We start from the raw sequence: 20,378 nt of genomic DNA, 5'->3' as shown, positions 1-20,378 counted from the left end.
AGGGCCCGTGCTGAATGAATCAAAGTTCAGGAACTCAAATCTTAAATGCATCTGGTTGGATTTCAGAGCCAGCCATGAAAGAAAGGATGCACAGTGAAGGTGATCCTGTGGCTTCCACTTTAAAGGATCACAGTTGAAAAGAGAGAAGAAAGACATATAAAGGTCAATAAATGGTGCTCATGGGAATTTTTAGAAGAAAACTTCTAAACTGCCTTAAAAATGGAAACCATTGGTATTATTCCTTCCAATGCAGATCAAATGGCCTTCGGAAGAGCCTCTGTTTGAAAAATGATACTTCAGGTCTGCAATTCCACCTTTATTTAAGCCCAGATTAACTAGCAGTGGGACAAAGGAGCTGACTTCCCCAGCTGGACTTAAAAACCCAATTTGCATATCACGGAGAGGTACTCCTAATTGGTTGAAGTCATCCACATTTGCATTTGTAAATAAAAAAGGGCACTGGAGCAGCAGCCAGAAAAATCTGGGTTCAGCTTGGTTCCATTACTTAGCAGCAGTAATGCTTGGAAACCTTCATTTTTAGCAACAGTGAAAATACACTAACAACATCTACCTCAATAAGGGGTTGCCAGCAAAGTTGAATTCAACACATGCTTAAGGAGGATCTACTCTAAGCCAGCACTGAAAAAGACCAAAGGAGTCTTGCACTTATGACATTTACAGATCTGGTGAGACAGATATCAGACAAAAAGCCGTGGAAACTTTGAACAACTAAATGATATCTGTATGAAGACGTGTGGCAGATAGCAGGTGCCTGAGAAGAGGGTTTCCTTCCCTTTCTCTTGTCCTGAAAATGTAGAAGGATGAGATGAGGAAATCAGAGCTCTGAAAAGCATCCGGTCCAACACCGGGTCCCATTTCTTACACTGATTGCCCTTAAACCTCTGGGCCACGGGATGGGGCCAGTGCATGGCGATGATAACAACAGTGACAGATCAAGCTTGCTGAGCACTGACTCTACCAGTCACTGAGCTAGATACAGTTCATGTGTCAGATGCCGATGTACACAACAGACCCGTGGGATAAGTATTATTATCACCCTCATTTCAGAGTTAGCTTGGGCATGAGAGCCTAAAGTATGTGCTGAACCAAAACTTAATCCAGACGCATCGTGCCGCAGAGCTTCTACTCTTCACCGAGGATAAAACACAAGGGAGAGGCGGAGTGCTGCTCACCTTCCCAACGACGACGCACATGAGCTGCCGAGGGGCAGCCTGAACATGGTGATTCCATTTTTAGATTCAACATGAAGTCAGAACGAGTCATGTCAGCTTATTTTGAGCTTGGGCAGGCAAAAAAAAAAAAAAAAAAAAAAAAAATTCATGGCACCAGCCACTGCAGTGACCTATGGTGAGTCACTTTTTTCTGTGTTTTGTGTTTAAACATAAATTTCAAGGGGCGCCTGGGTGGCTCAGTCGGTTAAGCGGCCGACTTTGGCTCAGGTCATGATCTCGCGGTCCGTGAGTTCGAGCCCCACGTCGGGCTCTGTGCTGACGTCTCAGAGCCTGGAGCCTGTTTCAGATTCTGTGTCTCCTTCTCTCTGACCCTCCCCCGTTCATGCTCTGTCTCTCTCTGTCTCAAAAATAAATAAAGGCTAAAAAAAAAAAAACAAACCATAAATTTTGAACTTGCTAATCTCCCAACTATTGCACTGAGGGAGTTTTTAGTGCCTTCAAAGCTGAGGTTCTGGGCTATTCTAAGCTATTGACTTTGCATAGGGGACCCCTGAATAAGAAGGGTGAGAAGGCGCGGGGAAAGACCATCTCATTTCATGAAGCAAACTGATAGAACACATTCTGTGTACATTATGTTATAATTCTCAGCGCAGTACTAAAAGCTCCTGAAAGAAAATTCTTTGTGCGCCAAGCAAATTACTCTGATCACGAGAAGGAACTTCCAAGTGGTGGACATAAAAAGCAACACTGCGAAGATTCTATATAATAAATAATAATGGGATGTCCAGCTTATAGTCACCAAAGCTGGTTGACTTCTGTCCCACATTTGGTAAACAAGCCCAACAAGCCCTGTCTGTCCAGCCAAAGTAATTGGTCCAAGGGCAGACATCTGGACTACACAAGAACATCCTATAAATGTTCTAAAGTGGATCCAAGGGAAGAGCCCCTTTCTGGCAGTGAGGCTTAGGAGCTTTTGGTGGCCATGCTCCCACTATGCTGAGGCAACAAGTCTGCAGTGTCAGAGAGTCAGAGACTGTAGGTATCTCTGGCAGGTCCAGGTCTCAGGTTCCAACTAGCCCTGAGGCTGTCAGCCCTGCCTTTCCTGTAGTTATGTAAAAAGGACCTGTCACCTATCAGTAAATTTCCCTTTGTCTACAGGTCAAGCTGAGGTTTTATCACTTGCAATCAAGAGACTACTGATTAAAATGAGGTGGAGCCCAGAAAAGATCTATCAGGATAACAAACTCATAGGGCTGAAGCCAGAGGGTAGTTAAAATGGAGATGAAGGAAGTGACCTGGGTACAAGACAGCAGACCAGAGAGAGCTGCTCAGCCTAAAGGTAGTCACATTCAAAAGTATTCAAATTCAGTGATTTTTAGAACATGCCTGTCAGACACAAAACAAACACAAATCATCTATTGCTGATCTGGGTCCTTGGACTCCCACCTTGTAGCCTGTGGATACACTAGAAAAGGACAGCCTTTGCCTGAGTCAGTCCGGCCTCCCTCCTCCGACCACCGGGATTAGCTGAACTCACGCCAGCAAGAGCTCCATGGCCCTTCACCTGCTCTTCTGCAGTACGCCTCAACGCTAAGAACTACTTTTTAAGTTTACTTATTTATTCTCAGAGACGGAGAGAGTGAGCAGGGGAGGGGCAGAGAGAGAGGGAGAGAGTTCCAAGCAGGCTCTGCACTGTTAGTGCAGGCCCCAGTGCAGAGCTCGAATTCACCAACTGTGAGATCATGACCTGAGCTGAAACCAGGAGTCAGATGTTCAACCAACTAAGCCACCCAGGTACCCTGCTAGGAACTACTTTTTTATTTTTTAAATAATGTTCATTTATTTTTGAGATAGAGAGAGAGAGAGCGTGCGCGCACACACAAGCAGGGGAGGGGCAGAGAGAGAGAGAGAGGGAGACGCAGAATCTGAAGCAAGCTCCAAGCTGTGAGCACAGAGCCCCACACGGGGCTGGAACTCACGAACCGCGAGATCATGACACCAACCGAAGTCAGACGCTTAACCGAATGAGCCACCCAGCCCAGGCGCCCCGGGACTACTTTTTAAAAGTTGGATGCGAATCCTGGCTATGACACTTAGTTGAGTATCTATGCCTCAGTTTCCTTATCAATACAATGGGGATAGTTATAGGCTCAATCTCCTATAACACAAAAATTAATACACTTAGAATGATGCCTTTTTGGATTGTTAGTAAATATTGTAAAAGCATTCGCGGCCATTATTATCACTTGTTCCTTCTTGTGTGTTGAATTTTAGATTGTGCAAGACAGGAAACAGTTATTTTTTTCGAATTTTTTTTAATGTTTATTTATTTTTGAGAGAGAGACAGAGCATGAGCAGAGGAGGGGAAGAGAGAGAGGGAAACACAGAATCTGAAACAGGCTCCAGGCTCTGAGCTGCCAGCACAGAGCCCGATGCAGGGCTCGAACCCATGAACCATAAGATCATGACCTGAGACGAAGTTGGATGCTCAACCGACTGAGCCACCCAGCTGCCCCAGAAACTATTATTTAATGGCTGCTCATTATGTACTTGTCACTTAGTAGGCACCTTTAAAATAACTCATTTATCCTCATGTAGTGTTAATAATAGCCTCCCCCATTTACTGTGCACTTACTCTTTGTTAGGAACTGAACAGTCTTTCTCTCTACCCTCCCCATAATGAAAGCTTTGTTGTTATCTGCATTGTGCAGATAAGTGACCTGAGTATTCTGGAAGTGAATTCACTTGCCCAAAGGCTTAGGTCACAGTGAGGATTAAAAGCCTTATGTATTTGGCTCACATGCTTAATCATGCCACACTGCCTCTCCAAGAGATAGTTGGCATTAACCTATGAAGAAGCTCAGGTTTTAAAGAAGTCTAATTTGTCGTAGACCATATAACTTATAGGTGGAAACATCTGGCTATGAACCACTATCCAACTTCAAAGTCTAAGCTTTCTCTTCTATTCAGATAATACTGAGGAGTGAGAACCACGTGGATCTGTGACTGTTTCCATTGATTTGTGGGAAATATGAAAAACCACCATATGGAGAGTCCTTTATAAAGCTAAATCTATTCAAGTTCAAGGACTACCCTTTAAGACTGTGCCCTCCCTAAATTTGCAGAGTTAAAACGGCTCTTCTTATGTGACATTATGATAATGATATATGGTAGTAATGGGGATGGGAGGGGAGGGGAGACTTCAATAGGTTGAGCCCTCTGAAATCCCTGCTACTTGACCATTTCTTGACTTACAAAATGACAGACTCATATGCTCCAAACTACTATTACTTTGGTTTTCATTACTTAGCCAAATGATGATGATAATAATAATAATAATAATAATAATAATAATAATAATAATTCTTCTACATTCTCAACATTCTTTTGAAAATTTTCTGGTCTGTGAAATCCCAGTGTCTGAAAAAAATATACTTTGCTTCATGTTGTGTCCCTAGACTTAAGCATACTTTGCAAATGATTTGATGAAAGCAGACAAGGAGAGACATTAGTAAAAGCTGACTGTGGTTTTGAACCTGGATACATAGGAGGTTGATATTGTCTCTAATTTTTAAAATAATAACATGAAAAAAAAACATGAAAAAAAAATAGATTTGTAGAGGAAGATAATGAGTGCAGTGTAGGATTTTAACTTTATTTATTTATTTATTTATTTATTTATTTATTTATTTATTTAAAAAAAATTTTTTTTTTCAATGTTTGTTTATTTTTGGGACAGAGAGAGACAGAGCATGAACAGGGGAGGGGCAGAGAGAGAGAGGGAGACACAGAATCGGAAACAGGCTCCAGGCTCCGAGCCATCAGCCCAGAGCCTGACGCGGGGCTCGAACTCACGGACCGCGAGATCGTGACCTGGCTGAAGTCGGACGCTTAACCGACTGCGCCACCCAGGCGCCCCTAGGATTTTAACCTTTAAGAGAATAACATGCTGTGTGATTTCTGATACATGTTCAGTTTATCGATTTTTTATTTTCCTTTAAAAACATATTAAAAGGTTTTTAAAATATTTTTTAATATTTATTTTTCAGAGAGAGAGAGAGAGAGAGAGAGAGAGAACACACACAAGTGGGGGGAGGGGCAGAAAGAGAGAGAGAGGGAGACACAGAATTTTTTTTTTTTTTTTTTTTTTTTTAATTTTTTTTTTCAACATTTATTTTTGGGACAGAGAGAGAGAGACAGAGCATGAACGGGGGAGGGGCAGAGAGAGGGAGACACAGAATCGGAAACAGGCTCCAGGCTCCGAGCCATCAGCCCAGAGCCTGACGCGGGGCTCGAACTCACGGACTGCGAGATCGTGACCTGGCTGAAGTCGGACGCTTAACCGACTGCGCCACCCAGGTGCCCCGGGAGACACAGAATCTGAAGCAGGCTCCAGGCTCTGAGCTGTCAGCACAAAGCCTGATGCGGGCGTGAACCCACAAACTGCGATATCATGACCTGAGCAAAAGTGAGACACTTAACCAACTGAGCTACCCAGGTGCCCCTAAAAAACATTTTAAGTGAAATATAATTGACACCAGTTTATCAATTTTGACTACTAGGCTTTATTAAAAATGATTCCTAAGTGTTTTTAAAGTGCTGGTATCCAAGTTTGGAAAAACAGCTTAAAGTGTGTTTTTGATAAAAAATAAAAAATAAATACATAAAATGTGTTTTTGATGATTGTAGGTCTCAAGTCCAGTCTGGAATTGTCAGATGTATATCCTCTTCACTTTTAAAACAACTGAACTATGTACTTTAAATCCATTTTTATCCCCAATTTGTAGTTCATCAAGAACTGCAGGGTTTTAGTTTGGATGGGGTAGCAGATGTCACTGTGAAAATCGTATTTTCTGTTTCAGATCCAACATGAAAACTGCTTCTATAGCAAGAGCCTAGGAATTCCCTTGTAAGGAGCCAGAGAGAAGAATGTGTCTGAGTCAGCACTGGCCTCTCTTTTGTGACAGTATGCAAATTGCCAATGGCAGAGTTCAAGTGCATTCAAATATGTGGCATTTTTCACAGCTCATTGTACTTTATTTATATCTTGTATTTCTGAAAATCACTTGAGATTTGCCTACATGATACATTTCCCTTTCCTGGTCATAAAAAAGACGGTAGATTTACAGTCAAGTCAATTTCCTTCACAAAAGTCACAAGAGGAAAGTTTTGGGGTTTTTCCTCCGTTCTCTCTCCCTCTGTATCATAAATGAAGAAGATACTGTAGAGACATGATGGTAATAGGTAGAGTAATCTCAGGAACTCAAAGACAGCACAGAGAGAGGTATACGATTTTAACACAAATTCCCATCGTCGACACCTGCTGGCTTGCTTTCATTCCCTTTAACTGGTCTGCTGTGAAGACTTGTTACGTGAAATTCAATTTGCCAGGAAGGAATCTTCCTTCATAATTCATAATCTTCCAATCATAATTATTAGCGCTAAGAACCCAGAGAAGGAAAACGACGACCTGGCTGAGCCTAGAACTCAGACTTTCTTAGCTGTGTCTAGTGTCTTAATTCCAGAACTTATCAGAAACATAGAGGTGCTCACACGTGGTTCTCTGAGTCTGTAAAATTTTCACTTCTCTGGGCAAGTCTTATTTGTCATGATAATTTTAAGGTCCTATAATCTAAAACCCATATTAATTATCTTATATTTCAGAGGGAGCAGAAATTAAGCAAGTTTGTATTAAAGGCCTTTTATGTCCCAGACACTGTGAGCCACGGGAAATATCAGTGAACAAGACACATGAATCTTACCTTGAAAGTACTTTCAGAACTGCTGAGAAAAAATATGGCAGCTTAACACTTTCACAGTATTTCCTATGTGCTCCAAAAGGCATCCGAGGTGTATTAATTTCTATGTTATATGAGATCAAGCCTATTACCGTCCCCATTGTATTGATAAAGAAACTGAGGCACAGAGACTCCACTAAGTGTCACAGCCAGAATTCGCATTCAACTTTAAAAAAGTAGTTCCTAGCAGGGTACCTGGGTGGCTTAGTTGGTTGAACATCTGACTCCTGGTTTCAGCTCAGGTCATGATCTCACAGTTGGTGAATTCGAGCTCTGCACTGGGGCCTGCACTAACAGTGCAGAGCCTGCTTGGAACTCTCTCCCTCTCTCTCTGCCCCTCCCCTGCTCACTCTCTCCGTCTCTGAGAATAAATAAGTAAACTTAAAAAGTAGTTCTTAGCGTTGAGGCGTACTGCAGAAGAGCAGGTGAAGGGCCATGGAGCTCTTGCTGGTGTGAGTTCAGCTAATCCCGGTGGTCGGAGGAGGGAGGCCGGACTGACTCAGGCAAAGGCTGTCCTTTTCTAGTGTATCCACAGGCTACAAGGTGGGAGTCCAAGGACCCAGATCAGCAATAGATGATTTGTGTTTGTTTTGTGTCTGACAGGCATGTTCTAAAAATCACTGAATTTGAATACTTTTGAATGTGACTACCTTTAGGCTGAGCAGCTCTCTCTAGTTTGCTGTCTTATACCCAGCCCAGTTCATTCATCCTTCCCCACAAATGTGGGGAACCTTCCTCCTTGGTTGCTTTCCTCAATAACAGCACCCAGCTGGCACCCAGGCAGTCAGCTTGCACCGATGCACGATGCACGTTAGAGTCAGTCCTAGCCCTCCTCTTCCTCCATCAACTTTCATCATTGTTATTCTAACAACTTTTTAACTCTCTCCCTGCCTTCAGTTTTGACTTTTTCTAAGGGATTCTTTTCAGGGCATTCAGAAGAATCTTTTCAAATGGCTACTCTCATCATCATCCCCAGTTAAAACCACTCCAAAGGCTTCCCTTGGTCCACAAGGCCTTCCACCATTCACCCCTGTCCACTTCTTGGCTTTCACCTCCCACCACTCCACCTGCACAGCCACAGCTCTGTCTCCAGTATTAGACCAGGGATGCAGACTCAGGTGTTTACAGGTATGGGGATATGGGAAGCAGTCTGGAGTGGGGAAATGGTGTTAAAGTAGGGACAGAAGAGGGGCCTGGGTGGCTCAGTCGGTTAAGCCTCCGACTCTTGGTTTCGGGCTCAGGTCACAATCTCACAAGGTCCCTGGGATCGAGCCCCTCATCAGGCTGTGTGCTGACAGCATGGAGCCTGCTTGGGATTCTAGCTCCCTTTCTCTCTCTCTTTGCTCCTTCCCTGCTTGCTCTCTCTCAAAATAAATAAATGAACTTAAAAAAAAAAAGTAGGGACAGAAATAAACTGCAACTGCATAATTGATTCATGCGGCAGCTTAGAATGCTGGTCTGTTTTTAAGAGAAAAGAGAAACCAGGATTTTTATGTGAAAATCTGATTTATAAAAATTAGCTCAAACATCTTTTTAAAAAAAAATTTTTTTTTTTTTTTTCAGAGAGAATGATTGGAGGAGGGGCAGAGAGAGAGGAGGACAGAGGATCTGAAGCGGGCTCCGCACTGACACCAGAGAACCCAGCTCAGTGCTCAAACTCGTGAACCATGAGTTGATGACCTGAGCCAAAGCTGGAAGTTTAACCGACTGAGCCACCCAGGCAACCCTAGCTCAAACGTCTTAAGAGCACATCATAGAGGCGAAATGAGATCTGGATCCAACTCTGAGAGCCAGTTTGTGACCTCTACATCAGACTTAATGTGGTGTACATTATCTGAATTGTCAGACCTAATGTGGTGTACGTTATGTGAATTATTATGTGAATAAAAGAGGTCTTATATATTTATTTATTAAAGGAACAGGGCACCCTGGGTTTCTTTTTTTAAATGCTTGCTTGCTTGCTTGCTTGCTTGCTTGCTTGCTTGCTTGCTTATTTATTTATTTATTTATTTATTTATTTATTTAGAGCGAGCAAGCAGGGGAAGTGCAGAGAGAGAGAGAGAGAGATCCCAAGAAGCCGGCTCTAAGCAGTCAGCACAGAGTCCGACTCGGGGCTCAAACTCACAAACCATGATGTCATGACCTGAGCTGAAACTGAGTCAGTTGTAACCAACTGAGCCACCCAGATGCTCCAAAAGAGGTCTTATTTATCTTTACATTTCCAGAGCTAGACACATCACAGGTTCTCCGGAAATATGCACTGAATAAAGAGAGTCCTAGCACACGTAGATTTTATATAGGCAGTATCTGGTGTTAACAACAGCTACATTACGGAGTCCTTCCTGCATGCCAAGCACTGTGTTGAGTGTTTCAGTCCTCACAACAGAGAGGTGGACATCCTCCTCCATTTTTGGATGAAGACTGCAGATAGGACAAGTCACTTTTCCTAGTGAATAGCAGAGGCAAAATCTAAGTCTGTTCAGACTTCAGAGCCCACAATTTATATCTGATAGCTTTTTTCATCTGAAAAAGCAAGTACTATCAGGCCATTTGGATAGTATCTGTAATACTCAACACTGAATTTTCAATAGGTAGGTTTGAAAACTTTATATGGATCAAGCATATCTAGTAGAGAGTAAACAGTTTTCCTAAAATGTTGCTATTGCAGCTGGTGTGGACTCAAATGGTAAAATGCACTGCCTGTTACAGTGTGAATTTCCATGTCACAGCTCATTTAGGTTAGTGATAGGTAATTCAGAAACAACTCATGTTTCCCCAGGCATCTTGCTACCCCATAAATTCCAAAATCTCCACAAAGAAGCCAGAGGTAGAATGCCACCTTGAGCTGACTGAAATGCTCTCATTTTTCTATTCTTGCCCAGAGGATCAGAAATATTTCACAATGAAAGACAACAGTAAAAACCATTGCAGACAGTTGGAAAAATCTAAACATTTTGAAAAATTTTGAAAAATCTAAGACAATATCAAGGCTGCTGTATCAGATCTGTGACGACAAGGATCATTTGACACAGAGACACATAGACTGTATTGTTGCTAAGCAGTTTCATAAATTGGGAAAGAACGCGGAGCACATCTGTTGGGGGCATTTCCTAGCAGGTTTATCGTGGGCTGCTGGCCAAGTCCTGGGAGGATGCTTGTTCTCAAGACCCAGATGGTGCAACAATTGCCATTTAAATAGCTCTAAACCTGCCTTCAGAGGAAAGTCTTAAAGAACACATACAGCAGGAGGTTTGCATACTGAGGGCAAGAAGGTAAATTCTTTTACTGGCAACTTCCTGTGGAACTTGGTAAACACACATATTGCCTTGCTGTGTATTAAGGTCTTTGCATAGACAAGAGTATGAGAATACATAGTCATCGCCGCCTCTCATGGATGGCCACTGTTATAATGAACCTCCAGCGAGCCAGTCAGCATTGATTCTGGTCCCTGTCCAACCTAGTCACCACATCACAGCTACAGTTCAGAGTCACCTTCTAAAGCCCTGCATGGCCTCCCATTGCTTTTGGCGAAGAGATCACCTCATTAACACGGTCTGGCTCCAGTTTGGCTTCCGTCTCACCAGTTCTGGCAACCAAGGCCTTTCATACTCTCAACGTTGAAGTTTAAGATTTAGACAAAATTACAAAGTTCAGATCCCAGTGTAACTTTCTTGCTGTCCCTTGACTTCGGTATTGTTCTACGTCTGTATCTCTCTCAAAGGTGGTAGTGCACAGTGGTTTACAGACTAGCTTCCAGCCTCACAGTGCATGGACCTGGATCCAGGCTTCACTGGGTGATTATTTAATGTTTCCGTGCCTCAGTTTCCTCATCTCTTATATGGGGAAAATACTAGCACTAACCTCATAGGACTGTTAATGTAATTGAGCTTAGAATAATGTCTAGCACATAGGTTTTCAATAAATACTGTTATGATTACAATTTGCATTTTTCAGGTTGAAAAATTCAGTTTTCTAAGTTACACCTTGATGCTTTAACTTACAACAGTTACTCCTTATGTGGCTAACCCTAAATGTTTTATTTTATTTTATTTTAATTTTTTAAATGTTTACTTTTGAGAGAGAGTGAGACAAGAGCATGAACGGGGGAGGGGCAGAGAGACAGGGAGATACAGAATCCAAAGCAGGCTCCAGGTTCTGATCTGTCAGCACAGAGCCGGACGCGGGGCTCGAACTCATGAACTGCGAGATCATCACCTGAGTGGAAGTCGGACATTCAACCGACTGACCTACCTGGGCGTCCTAAAATGTTTTTATCAGAATAACAGCAATGGGGCGCACCTGGGTGGCTCAGTTGGTTGAGCATCCAACTTCGTCTCAGGTCACGATCTTGTGGCTTGTGAGTTCGAGCCCCGTGACGGGCTCTGTGCTGACAGCTCAGACCCTGGAGCCTGCTTTGGATTCTGTGTCTCCCTCTTTCTCTGCCCCTCCCTTACTCACACTCTGTCTCGCTCTCAAAAAATAACTAAACATTGGGAGGGAGCCAAAATATAAGAGACTCTTAAAAACTGAGAACAAACTGAGGGTTGATGGGGGGGTGGCAGGGAGGGCAGGGTGGGTGAGGGATATTGAGGAGGGTACCTGTTGGGATGAGCACTGGGTGTTGCATGGAAACCAATCTGACAATAAATTTCATATTTAAAAAAATAAACATTAAAAAAATTAAAAATAAATAACAGCATCATCATTGACAACAAGTCACCGCTGCACAGAGATCCCAGCATACTCTGGCATGGTTCTGCATAGCGCCTTATAGCTGGTACCCCCTCAATTCTCACAACTGTGACTTCTTTCTCCCATTTTATAGATGCAGAAACTGAGGCACAGAAAGGTTAAGTGCCTAATGTTATATTGCTCATAAATGGTAGAATCAAGACTTGAATCCCAGTAGCCTAGTTCCAGTGTTTGTACTCTTGATAATTTAGTTATATGGCCTCAAAAGAGTATAATATATTAACACAGATATTCTCAACATGATAAAGAACATAGGTTGATATCCAAAAGATTAAAATAATCACTTTAGGGATTCATGACCCTCTATGTCCAATGCCAGGGGGTCAAGGAACCTTCAGGATGAGCCCTAGCTCTTCCCATTTTCAGTTCTGTGACCTTTCACTAAGCAGATTACAGTCTCATCTGTAAGTCTGGGGTAAATAATTCCTGCCCTACTTTTTTTTTTTTTTTTTTTTTTTTTTTACATAGGCTTATTTTGGGGATAAAATTGAATAAGACCACGAACAAACTAAATATCACTTTAGAAAAAAATTTAGATATTAAAAAATTGAGCAAATGAGATAATAGATGACACTTTGATTTGCAAATCACAAAGCTCTATGCAGATAGCTTTTGAAAAGTTCCTTTCAAAGGGCTTAAAAAACAGTCTTAACAGGCTCTCACCTAGACTTCTGAAATAGATTCCAGACACTTTCCTGCCTCCAGTCTCTCACAAGTGGAATCTGTTTCACAAACCATCATCTGATCAGTTGTCTAAAAACAAGTTATTCTCTCTTTAAAAATATTTTAGAGAAAGCCAATACCTACTGAAGTTATTATAAACTCCTTGGCTGTAAGTCTGGGGACCACTGAGATATGGACCAAAGCCAACCATAACTGAACAGTGGAAACAGTACTGGAATGTGTTGACCCATGGCTTGGTCTTAGCTCTGAAAACAGGTAATCTTAAAGAAATAATTTAATAGCTCTCTGAAGTACAGTTTCTCATAGGTAGCACCTTGTGCCTACATGAATATAGGCAGCTACTGAGACACTGATTGAACACTGAGCACATAAGGATGAATAAATTCATCTATAATTCACAGCATACAGTTCCTTCAGTTCTGTGATTCTACTATTCAAATTGTATCGGCCACCGTTGCTCTACAAAAACCCAACCCTTACTCACTATTCCATAATCCGCACTGATTTAGCTGGTAAACTTTCTATTTACGCCAACCTCACCGTTCAACTGCATTCTCGTCTTCAGAGGTTTACCTTAAAGGTCACATTCTAAGAAACCTTCCCTAATCCCTGAATGAGATGGTTTTCCTTCCATTTTTGAACACATGCAACATAGTGTTTTCTTGTTATTTAATCTACTTTTGCATGTATGGTTTTCTAGATGCAAATTCTTTTATCCTCACTGATTCTAGAGGGTCAACTGCTGAAGAGCAAGGCTTGTGTGTTTCTCCTGATCACTCCTGCAGGGGTCAGCATAGTGTCTGATGAGACATATGTGCTGCCTTAGGAAGCAAGCAACTTTTGGAGGGTTAGGGCTTACTGTTTCCCACTGTCTTGACATAAACAGGGGTGAGAAGAGTTAAGACGCATACAGATGATATGCTGTCCTCTGACCAGATGCACTGGGCAATAATCCTAGGATGGTGTAGCAACCCAGAGGAGCTTGTATCAATCTTAAAATAGAGATTGTCATGATGACTAGTGATGATTAATAGTTATTAATACTTTATAATAAGACTAAGTTGCACCATATGAAATTCTTACCTACAAAAACGGCTATTTCTTATGACCAAATCTAATATTTTGCTAATTTCTTATCTATTCTCCTTCCCCTACTCATTCCGAAAAGAGTCCACAAGAAAACAAGCATTTTTGTACATTTTATTCACTGTTGTATTTCTAGTGCCAGGAACATAGTGGCATTCAACAAATATTTGTTGACTTAAGGAATGAACTTGCTAAACACCAACTATTTGCCTTATACTCTATTACATGATTTATTCCTTATAGCCCTTTTGTTTCCTCATAATATCCTGATTACTACTCTCCTTCAGGTGGGAAAACTGGGGCTTGGTGAGGTCAAGTAACATGTCCAAGACCACATTCTTATTAACTAATGTTTTATGGTACGCCATCTATACTTATGCTATAAAAGTTGTTTAAATGTAGGCTATCTTTCCTCTCTGAACTAGACCATGCATAGATTCTATCGGAAACAGAATTATAAAATACTAAAAAGAGAGGAGGGAGGTGAGGAGGAGAGGGGAGGGAAAAAGAAAGAGACAGCAGTCCGTGGATATGGGAAAGACTTCCATCTTGGAAGTGCAGTATAAAAAAATATTTAAAAATTACCCTTAGCCCTTTAAGTCCTCTTCCTGAGGGGGGGGGTCCCTTCAATTGTCTTGGCACTTGGAGCCCCATCACTGGCATTGCTTTCTTGGGAACAGCGAGTGGATAATGGATGGCTTTTGCCTATAGCATACAAGTGACCCTCACTGGACTAACAGACTTCTCTAGCAAGCAGGTAAGAAAGTGTTTTCATCATTTTTACCATTTCTTCTGTGGATGAAGTTGGTGGCCTCTACTAACAAAACCCTGTTGCTTCACAATACTTTTCCTTAACCTATCTGTGGAGATACAGTGCCCCCCAAAACCAAGGTAACAGTATTTTTATTTGTATTTTTTTAAAGTTTATTTACTTATTTTGAGAGAGAGAGAGAGCACGCTCACACATGCACACATGCACAGGAGGTGGAGGGACGGAGAGAGAGACAGAATCCAGAATCCCAAACAGGCTCCGCACTCTCAGCATGGAGCCCAATGCGGGGCTCGAACTCACAAACCTTGAGATCATAACCTGAGTCAAAACCAAGAGTTGGAAGCTTAACTGACTGGGCCACCCAGGTGCCCCAATAGTATTTTTAAATGAAGGAACTCTGAGTTCAAAATTTGTTGATGTTACTCATTCCCCTTCTGTACAAATATGCTGTTTATCTTTCATAAAGGAAACAGTGTAACCTTGAAACATCTTGCTCAAGAACAATGGTCATAATCCATTAGTCCTAGTGTTCTTGATGCCAGGGTCCTCGGGTCCCATTTACAACTGGCCCAGGAGTAGCCCACTGTCATTTCCACTTTTGCTGAAATGTCCTTTCCCTTCAGCCTGAATCAGTTTCTTTTCTAGGACACAGAATCTAAGACAGTCCCAACATATATTTTCTAAAAGTTGAAAGAAGATAAACGATTTCTCAAACTCCCTGAAGTAAAATGAACAACTCTGTGCTGCCATAAAATCAGGGTGACCCTCCTCAGTAATAATTCTTTGAGATTTGTAAGACATTTTGAAACAGAGAGAAAAAAGCCCACATTTCTTTCTAGAACTTGTAGTCTAACCTTGCAAGTACAAGGCTACAAAACAAAAAGATGGATTATGAACAAAAGCATGGGAGTCAGACCAAATGGGGGCAAATCTCCAGGTCTACCGTATTCTAGTGAGTGGGCTCTTGCAAGTTAGTGAACATCATTAGCCCTCGGTCTGTTCGTGGGTAAAAGAAAGCTATAGCCACCTGCACCATAAGACTGAGGAAATGAATGTAGCATACAGTATAGAACCTGGGACCCAGTAAAAATTCAATAAATATGAAATAAAATATCAAGCATTAAAATACGTAAGGAGGGAGGGTTCTCTAAAACTGACTCTCTTCAGGGTGCCTGACTGGCTCAGTCAGAAGAGCACACGAATCTTGATATCGGGGTCGTGAGTTCAAGCCCTATGCTGGATATAGAGATTACTAAAAAAAATTTTTTAAATAAATAAATAATAATAATAATAAACAAACTTAAAAATAAAACTGACTTTCTTCTATTCTCCACCCCCTGGGCGAGTTTACCTATGATTTACTATGAATCAATGGAATACACTTAACATCTTTGTCTGTGCCTTTAGGACTAATTGAATATAGCTCTAGCCTGAAAGAAACCCGATATTAAACAGGATTAAAAGAGAAGTTGCTTCTTTAGTCCCAGACAGCATAATTCAAGTGTGAAGAAAACAGAATATGTTATTCTTTGGAATGGATGGGTCACTCCATACGGAAAAGCTTCCACTACCTCAGAGATCAAGAGTCCTAGAGAAACAAGCACAACACAAGTTGATCCTTTTCACAGTGGCACAAAATATAAATAACACGTCTTGAAAAAGAACATCGGATGGAAAATCACCCAGGATTCTCACCAGTTTGGAGCTTTCATTTTCAGGCAATTGTTTCATGCCATCTTCCTCACTGCTAATAGGTTCAGTACCACTCTGATCCTATAGGACAGTAAGAACAAAATAATAAAGATGTTAATCTTCACTCACACTGCCCAGAACTATATACTCAATCACAGTTAGTTGTTTTATTATTGTAGATACTGTTTCCTCTCTAGAGGCCATTTCTATTTTCTTCCTTTCCTCTAGAATGCCACCCCCGCTCCCCCAGGGATTTGTTCCTGCTGCTTACAGATATGCCTCAGAAAAAGCTGATCTCTATTTTTTGTTCCAAGGTTGGGCCTGATGGTCTTATTGTTAAATCCCACTCCTTTAGCCAATGACTTTGTCAGGAATAGGTATGTGATCCAATTCTGCTCAATGAGACAAAAAGAGACTTCTGGAAAAGTTCTTCCTTGGTCTTAAAAGAAACATTAAGAGGGAAGTCTGGGTGGCTCAGTGGGGTTAAGCATATGACTTTGGCTCAGGTCATGATCTCACAGTTTGTGGGTTCAGGCCACAGGTTGGGCTCTGTGCTATAGCGTGGAGCCTGGAGCCTGCTTCAAGTTCTGTGTCTCTCTCTCTGCCTCTCCCCTGCTCGCACGCTCTCTCTCTCAAAAATAAAACATTAAAATTTTTTAAATAAATAATAAAAGAAGCAGAAGTCTCTATACCTCCCAAATTAACAAGAAAGCATGAAGCTCAAATTGCCATGGGCAACCATCCCACAACCACAAGGAGGCCAGCCTTGAAATGAAGCCGACACTGTGACAAAGCAAAGGTAGAGAGGGAAAGAGTGGACTCCAATGGCAGAAGTGAGCCACTGCGTCACCTGACCTGAAGTACAGCCTTACTCTTAGCAGCCTTCACAGGAGTGCCAATATATTTACTTCTTGTTTCAGCCAGTTAGCTAATCTGTTCCCTCCAGCCCAAACTGTCCGAGATGCTTGTTTATCTTCTGAACAAGATTAAATTACCTGAGATAAGAGACTGTATTTATTTTGTTTATTTCTGAAACTCAAGTACCTATCACTGTGCCTGGTACCTGGAAAACACTGGAAAAATCCTGGTTGAACCAATGAATGGAGCACTTGTTTACTTGATGATTATTTTCTGCAGAATTCTAAAAATATTGATTTAATATAAATGAGACATCCTATAAGAATAAGCCCCATTAAAATTGCAAAACACATCCAGTATCTCCTCAATTGAATTATAACATATTAAATGTTATAGTTAATGAATCAGAGGTTACTTTCTGAGGGTACATAGGGGAGAATAAGGATGATAAATGGAGTATCTATACTTACATTATTTGGATTTTTATATTAGAACACTACTTTCTTGGGATTACTACAAATTTTGTTGGATCGTTTGTAGGGAAAATAGTTTTTATTTTTTTTTTAATTTTTTTTTTCAACGTTTATTTATTTTTGGGACAGAGAGAGACAGAGCATGAACGGGGGAGGGTCAGAGAGAGAGGGAGACACAGAATCGGAAACAGGCTCCAGGCTCCGAGCCATCAGCCCAGAGCCCGACGCGGGGCTCGAACTCACGGACCGCGAGATCGTGACCTGGCTGAAGTCGGACGCTTAACCGACTGCGCCACCCAGGCGCCCCGGGAAAATAGTTTTTAAAGCAAAGATATAGCATTCTTTCATATATCAAATGGACAATAGAAAGAGAACATTAAGTATTGATAATGATGTAGAGAAAGAGTAATTTTTACATGCCATTGAAAGAATATAGAATATTCTTTTCAGAAAAAAACATACAAAATATACAGATATATAGAGATATGCATACAGGAAAATATTTGTAGGCATATTGGACAAATTATTTAAATTGCTTACTTCTAGGGTATAAGATTAAAGATTGGGGAATTTTTACATTAGTTATTTCTATACTGTTAGATTATAGAAGAATTGGCACATATTATCGTAAGCTTAAAAAATAAAGGAGAGCTTTGAGAACTATCTAAAAGAAAAAAATCTAAGAAAGCAGCATGATGTTAAATTGGTTGGATCTGGGTTCAAATCGCAACTTTGCCATTTAGAATTCTGACTTTCAGCAAAGTTTTTTCTAAGCCTGAGTACTTGTTTTTATTTTATTTCATTTTTTTATTTTTTGAGAGAGAGAGAGGGTGGAAGTGAGCCAGGGGCAGAGAGAGAGAGAGAGAGAAGTGGGGCTCACCCAAAGCAGGGCTCATGGGCTCATACTCACCTGAACTGAGGATTGATTGAGCTCACCTGATATGGGACTCGAACTCATGAACCATGAGATTATGACCTGAGCTGGAGTCAGATACTTAAAGACTAAGCCACACAGGCACCCTGGTTTTTATTATTTTATTTTTTTAAATGTGGGACCAAAGAGTTCTTTTATTTACCTATTTATTTAGTTTAGTTATTTATTTTGAGAGAGAGATAGGAGCAGGGGAGAGGCAGAAAGGAGAGATAGAATCCTAAGCAGGCTCTGTGCACGGAGCTTGATTTCAGGAACCGTGAGATCATGACTTGAGTTGAAACCAAGAGTTGGGCACTCAACCAACTGAGCCACCCAGGCGCCCTTGAGTATATGTTTTTTTAAACAGATTTAAACATTTAAACAGATAAAAGTACCAGATTAAAATACTACCCCATCAGGTTGCCTTGAAAATTAATACATTAACAAGCAAAATATCTATTAGCATAACACTGAGTGCAGTTTATTTTTGTTTCCAGCTTTTTGTTGACACAGATTCGTTATCAACCATGTTTTGTGTAGTCTTCGTAACAACCCTATATGGATATGTACCAAGGTTATTCCCATTCATGGATGGGGAAATGATGCATTTTAAGTTAGCTTGCTAATGAATGCCTAACTACTGAGAGGTGAACCCAAGATTCAAAGCTAGGGAAGACTGATATCAAAGGTCCTGTTATTATTAACTATGCTCTAGGCCTTAAATAAACGATGCTCTTGTTTCTCTTTATTCCTTGTCAGTGTTTTATTTATTTATTAAAAAAAACTTTTTTTAACATTTATTTATTTTTGAGAGACAGAGAGAGACAGAGCAGGAGCAGGGGAGGGGCAGAGAGAGGGGGAGACACAGAATCTGAAGCAGGCTCCAGGCTCTGAGCCATCAGCACAGAGCCCAATGTGGGACTTGAACTCACCAACCATGAGATCGTGACCTGAGCCGAAGTCGGACGCTTAACCACCTGAGCCACCCAGGAGCCCCCCTTGTCAGTGTTTTTAAAAAAACTTTTAAGTTTACTTATTTATTTTGAAAGAGAGAGAGCGAGCAGCAGAGGGGCATAGAGAGAGGGAGACACAGAATCCGAAGCAGGCTTCAGGCTCTGAGCTGTTAGCATAGAACCCAATGCAGAGCTCGAACTCATGAACCATGAGATCATGACCTGAGCAGAAACCAAGAGTTGGACGCTAATGAAGTGAGCCATCCAGGTGCCCCAGCACCGAGTGTTGATCACTAATCTTATGGAAAACAGGATTCACAATCTTAAAAAAAGAAATCATTGTTATTAGACCATTAATTTTTCAACAGTGTTTTAGCATTTGTTAACCAGAAAATTTCATTAGGTAAAATATACTCTTCTCAGTGAATTTTGGGTAACCAAGAAACCACTATGTAAAATAAACATGCCCAAGTTAAGAAACAAAGCTTGAGAATATAGAGATTTTCAGTTTTTTGTTTTTTTTTTTTTTGAGACAGTGAGAGACAGAGCATGGGCAGGGGAGGGGCACAGAGAGAGGGAGACACAGAATCAATCAGAAGCAGGCTCCAGGCTCTGAGCTGTCAGCACAGAGCCCGACGCAGGGCTAGAACCCACGGACTGCGAGATCATGACCTGAGCGGAAGTCGGATGCTCAACCAACTGAGCCACCCAGGCGCCCCGAGATTTTCAGCATTTTAAACAGTAAGTTCTAGAGACAGAAAAATTCAGAAGAAATTAATTAGACTTTCAAAAACTAGTACTTAATCTATGGAAAACCGTTAATGCCCCAAATACTTCGTGTTTGTAACTCCAGCATACTAAATTCTAGAAAAAACACATAGGTGGCTCTTCTAGTAACTCTGCAAATAGCCACCTCCTCTGATCCCAAATGAAAGGAGGTTGTCATCAGAATGGTGGTCAGCTGATGCCATTCTTTTATTTATGCATGTATCTTCTTGGGGAAAGCAACTAATGTTTAAATAAGTCAGAGGCATCTTACATTTCTTGGCAATATGAGTATAGAAGTGGGATTTTCTTGGTCTTTATCAAATGAATACTAAAGTTGGGGAGAAATCAGTTGTTTGATGCTTCAACTTTGAAAATGTAAGAAAACATGGGCAAGGAAGTCTCAGTTGCAAATGGTCTACACATCCTTTAAGATTTG

At 41.2% G+C, this 20,378-nt stretch overlaps 1 protein-coding gene across 2 annotated transcripts in view; it reads right to left on the bottom strand.

The window, feature by feature from the left end:
• PATJ (PATJ crumbs cell polarity complex component) overlaps nt 1–20,378 on the bottom strand; it is a 363,529-nt gene that overhangs the window by 78,215 nt on the left and 264,936 nt on the right. For both annotated transcript variants that reach the window (XM_030323890.1, XM_030323891.2), the window contains exon 31: nt 15,981–16,058. In XM_030323890.1, the coding sequence (XP_030179750.1) occupies nt 15,981–16,058 (78 nt within the window). The remainder of the gene's footprint in view (nt 1–15,980; nt 16,059–20,378) is intronic.

This window comes from Lynx canadensis, chromosome C1, assembly GCF_007474595.2.
Source record: "Lynx canadensis isolate LIC74 chromosome C1, mLynCan4.pri.v2, whole genome shotgun sequence".
In the NCBI taxonomy this organism is placed as follows: domain Eukaryota; kingdom Metazoa; phylum Chordata; class Mammalia; order Carnivora; family Felidae; genus Lynx; species Lynx canadensis.
The sequence above is the reverse complement of the archived record's forward strand: the minus strand, read 5'-3'. Positions and strand labels throughout refer to the sequence as shown.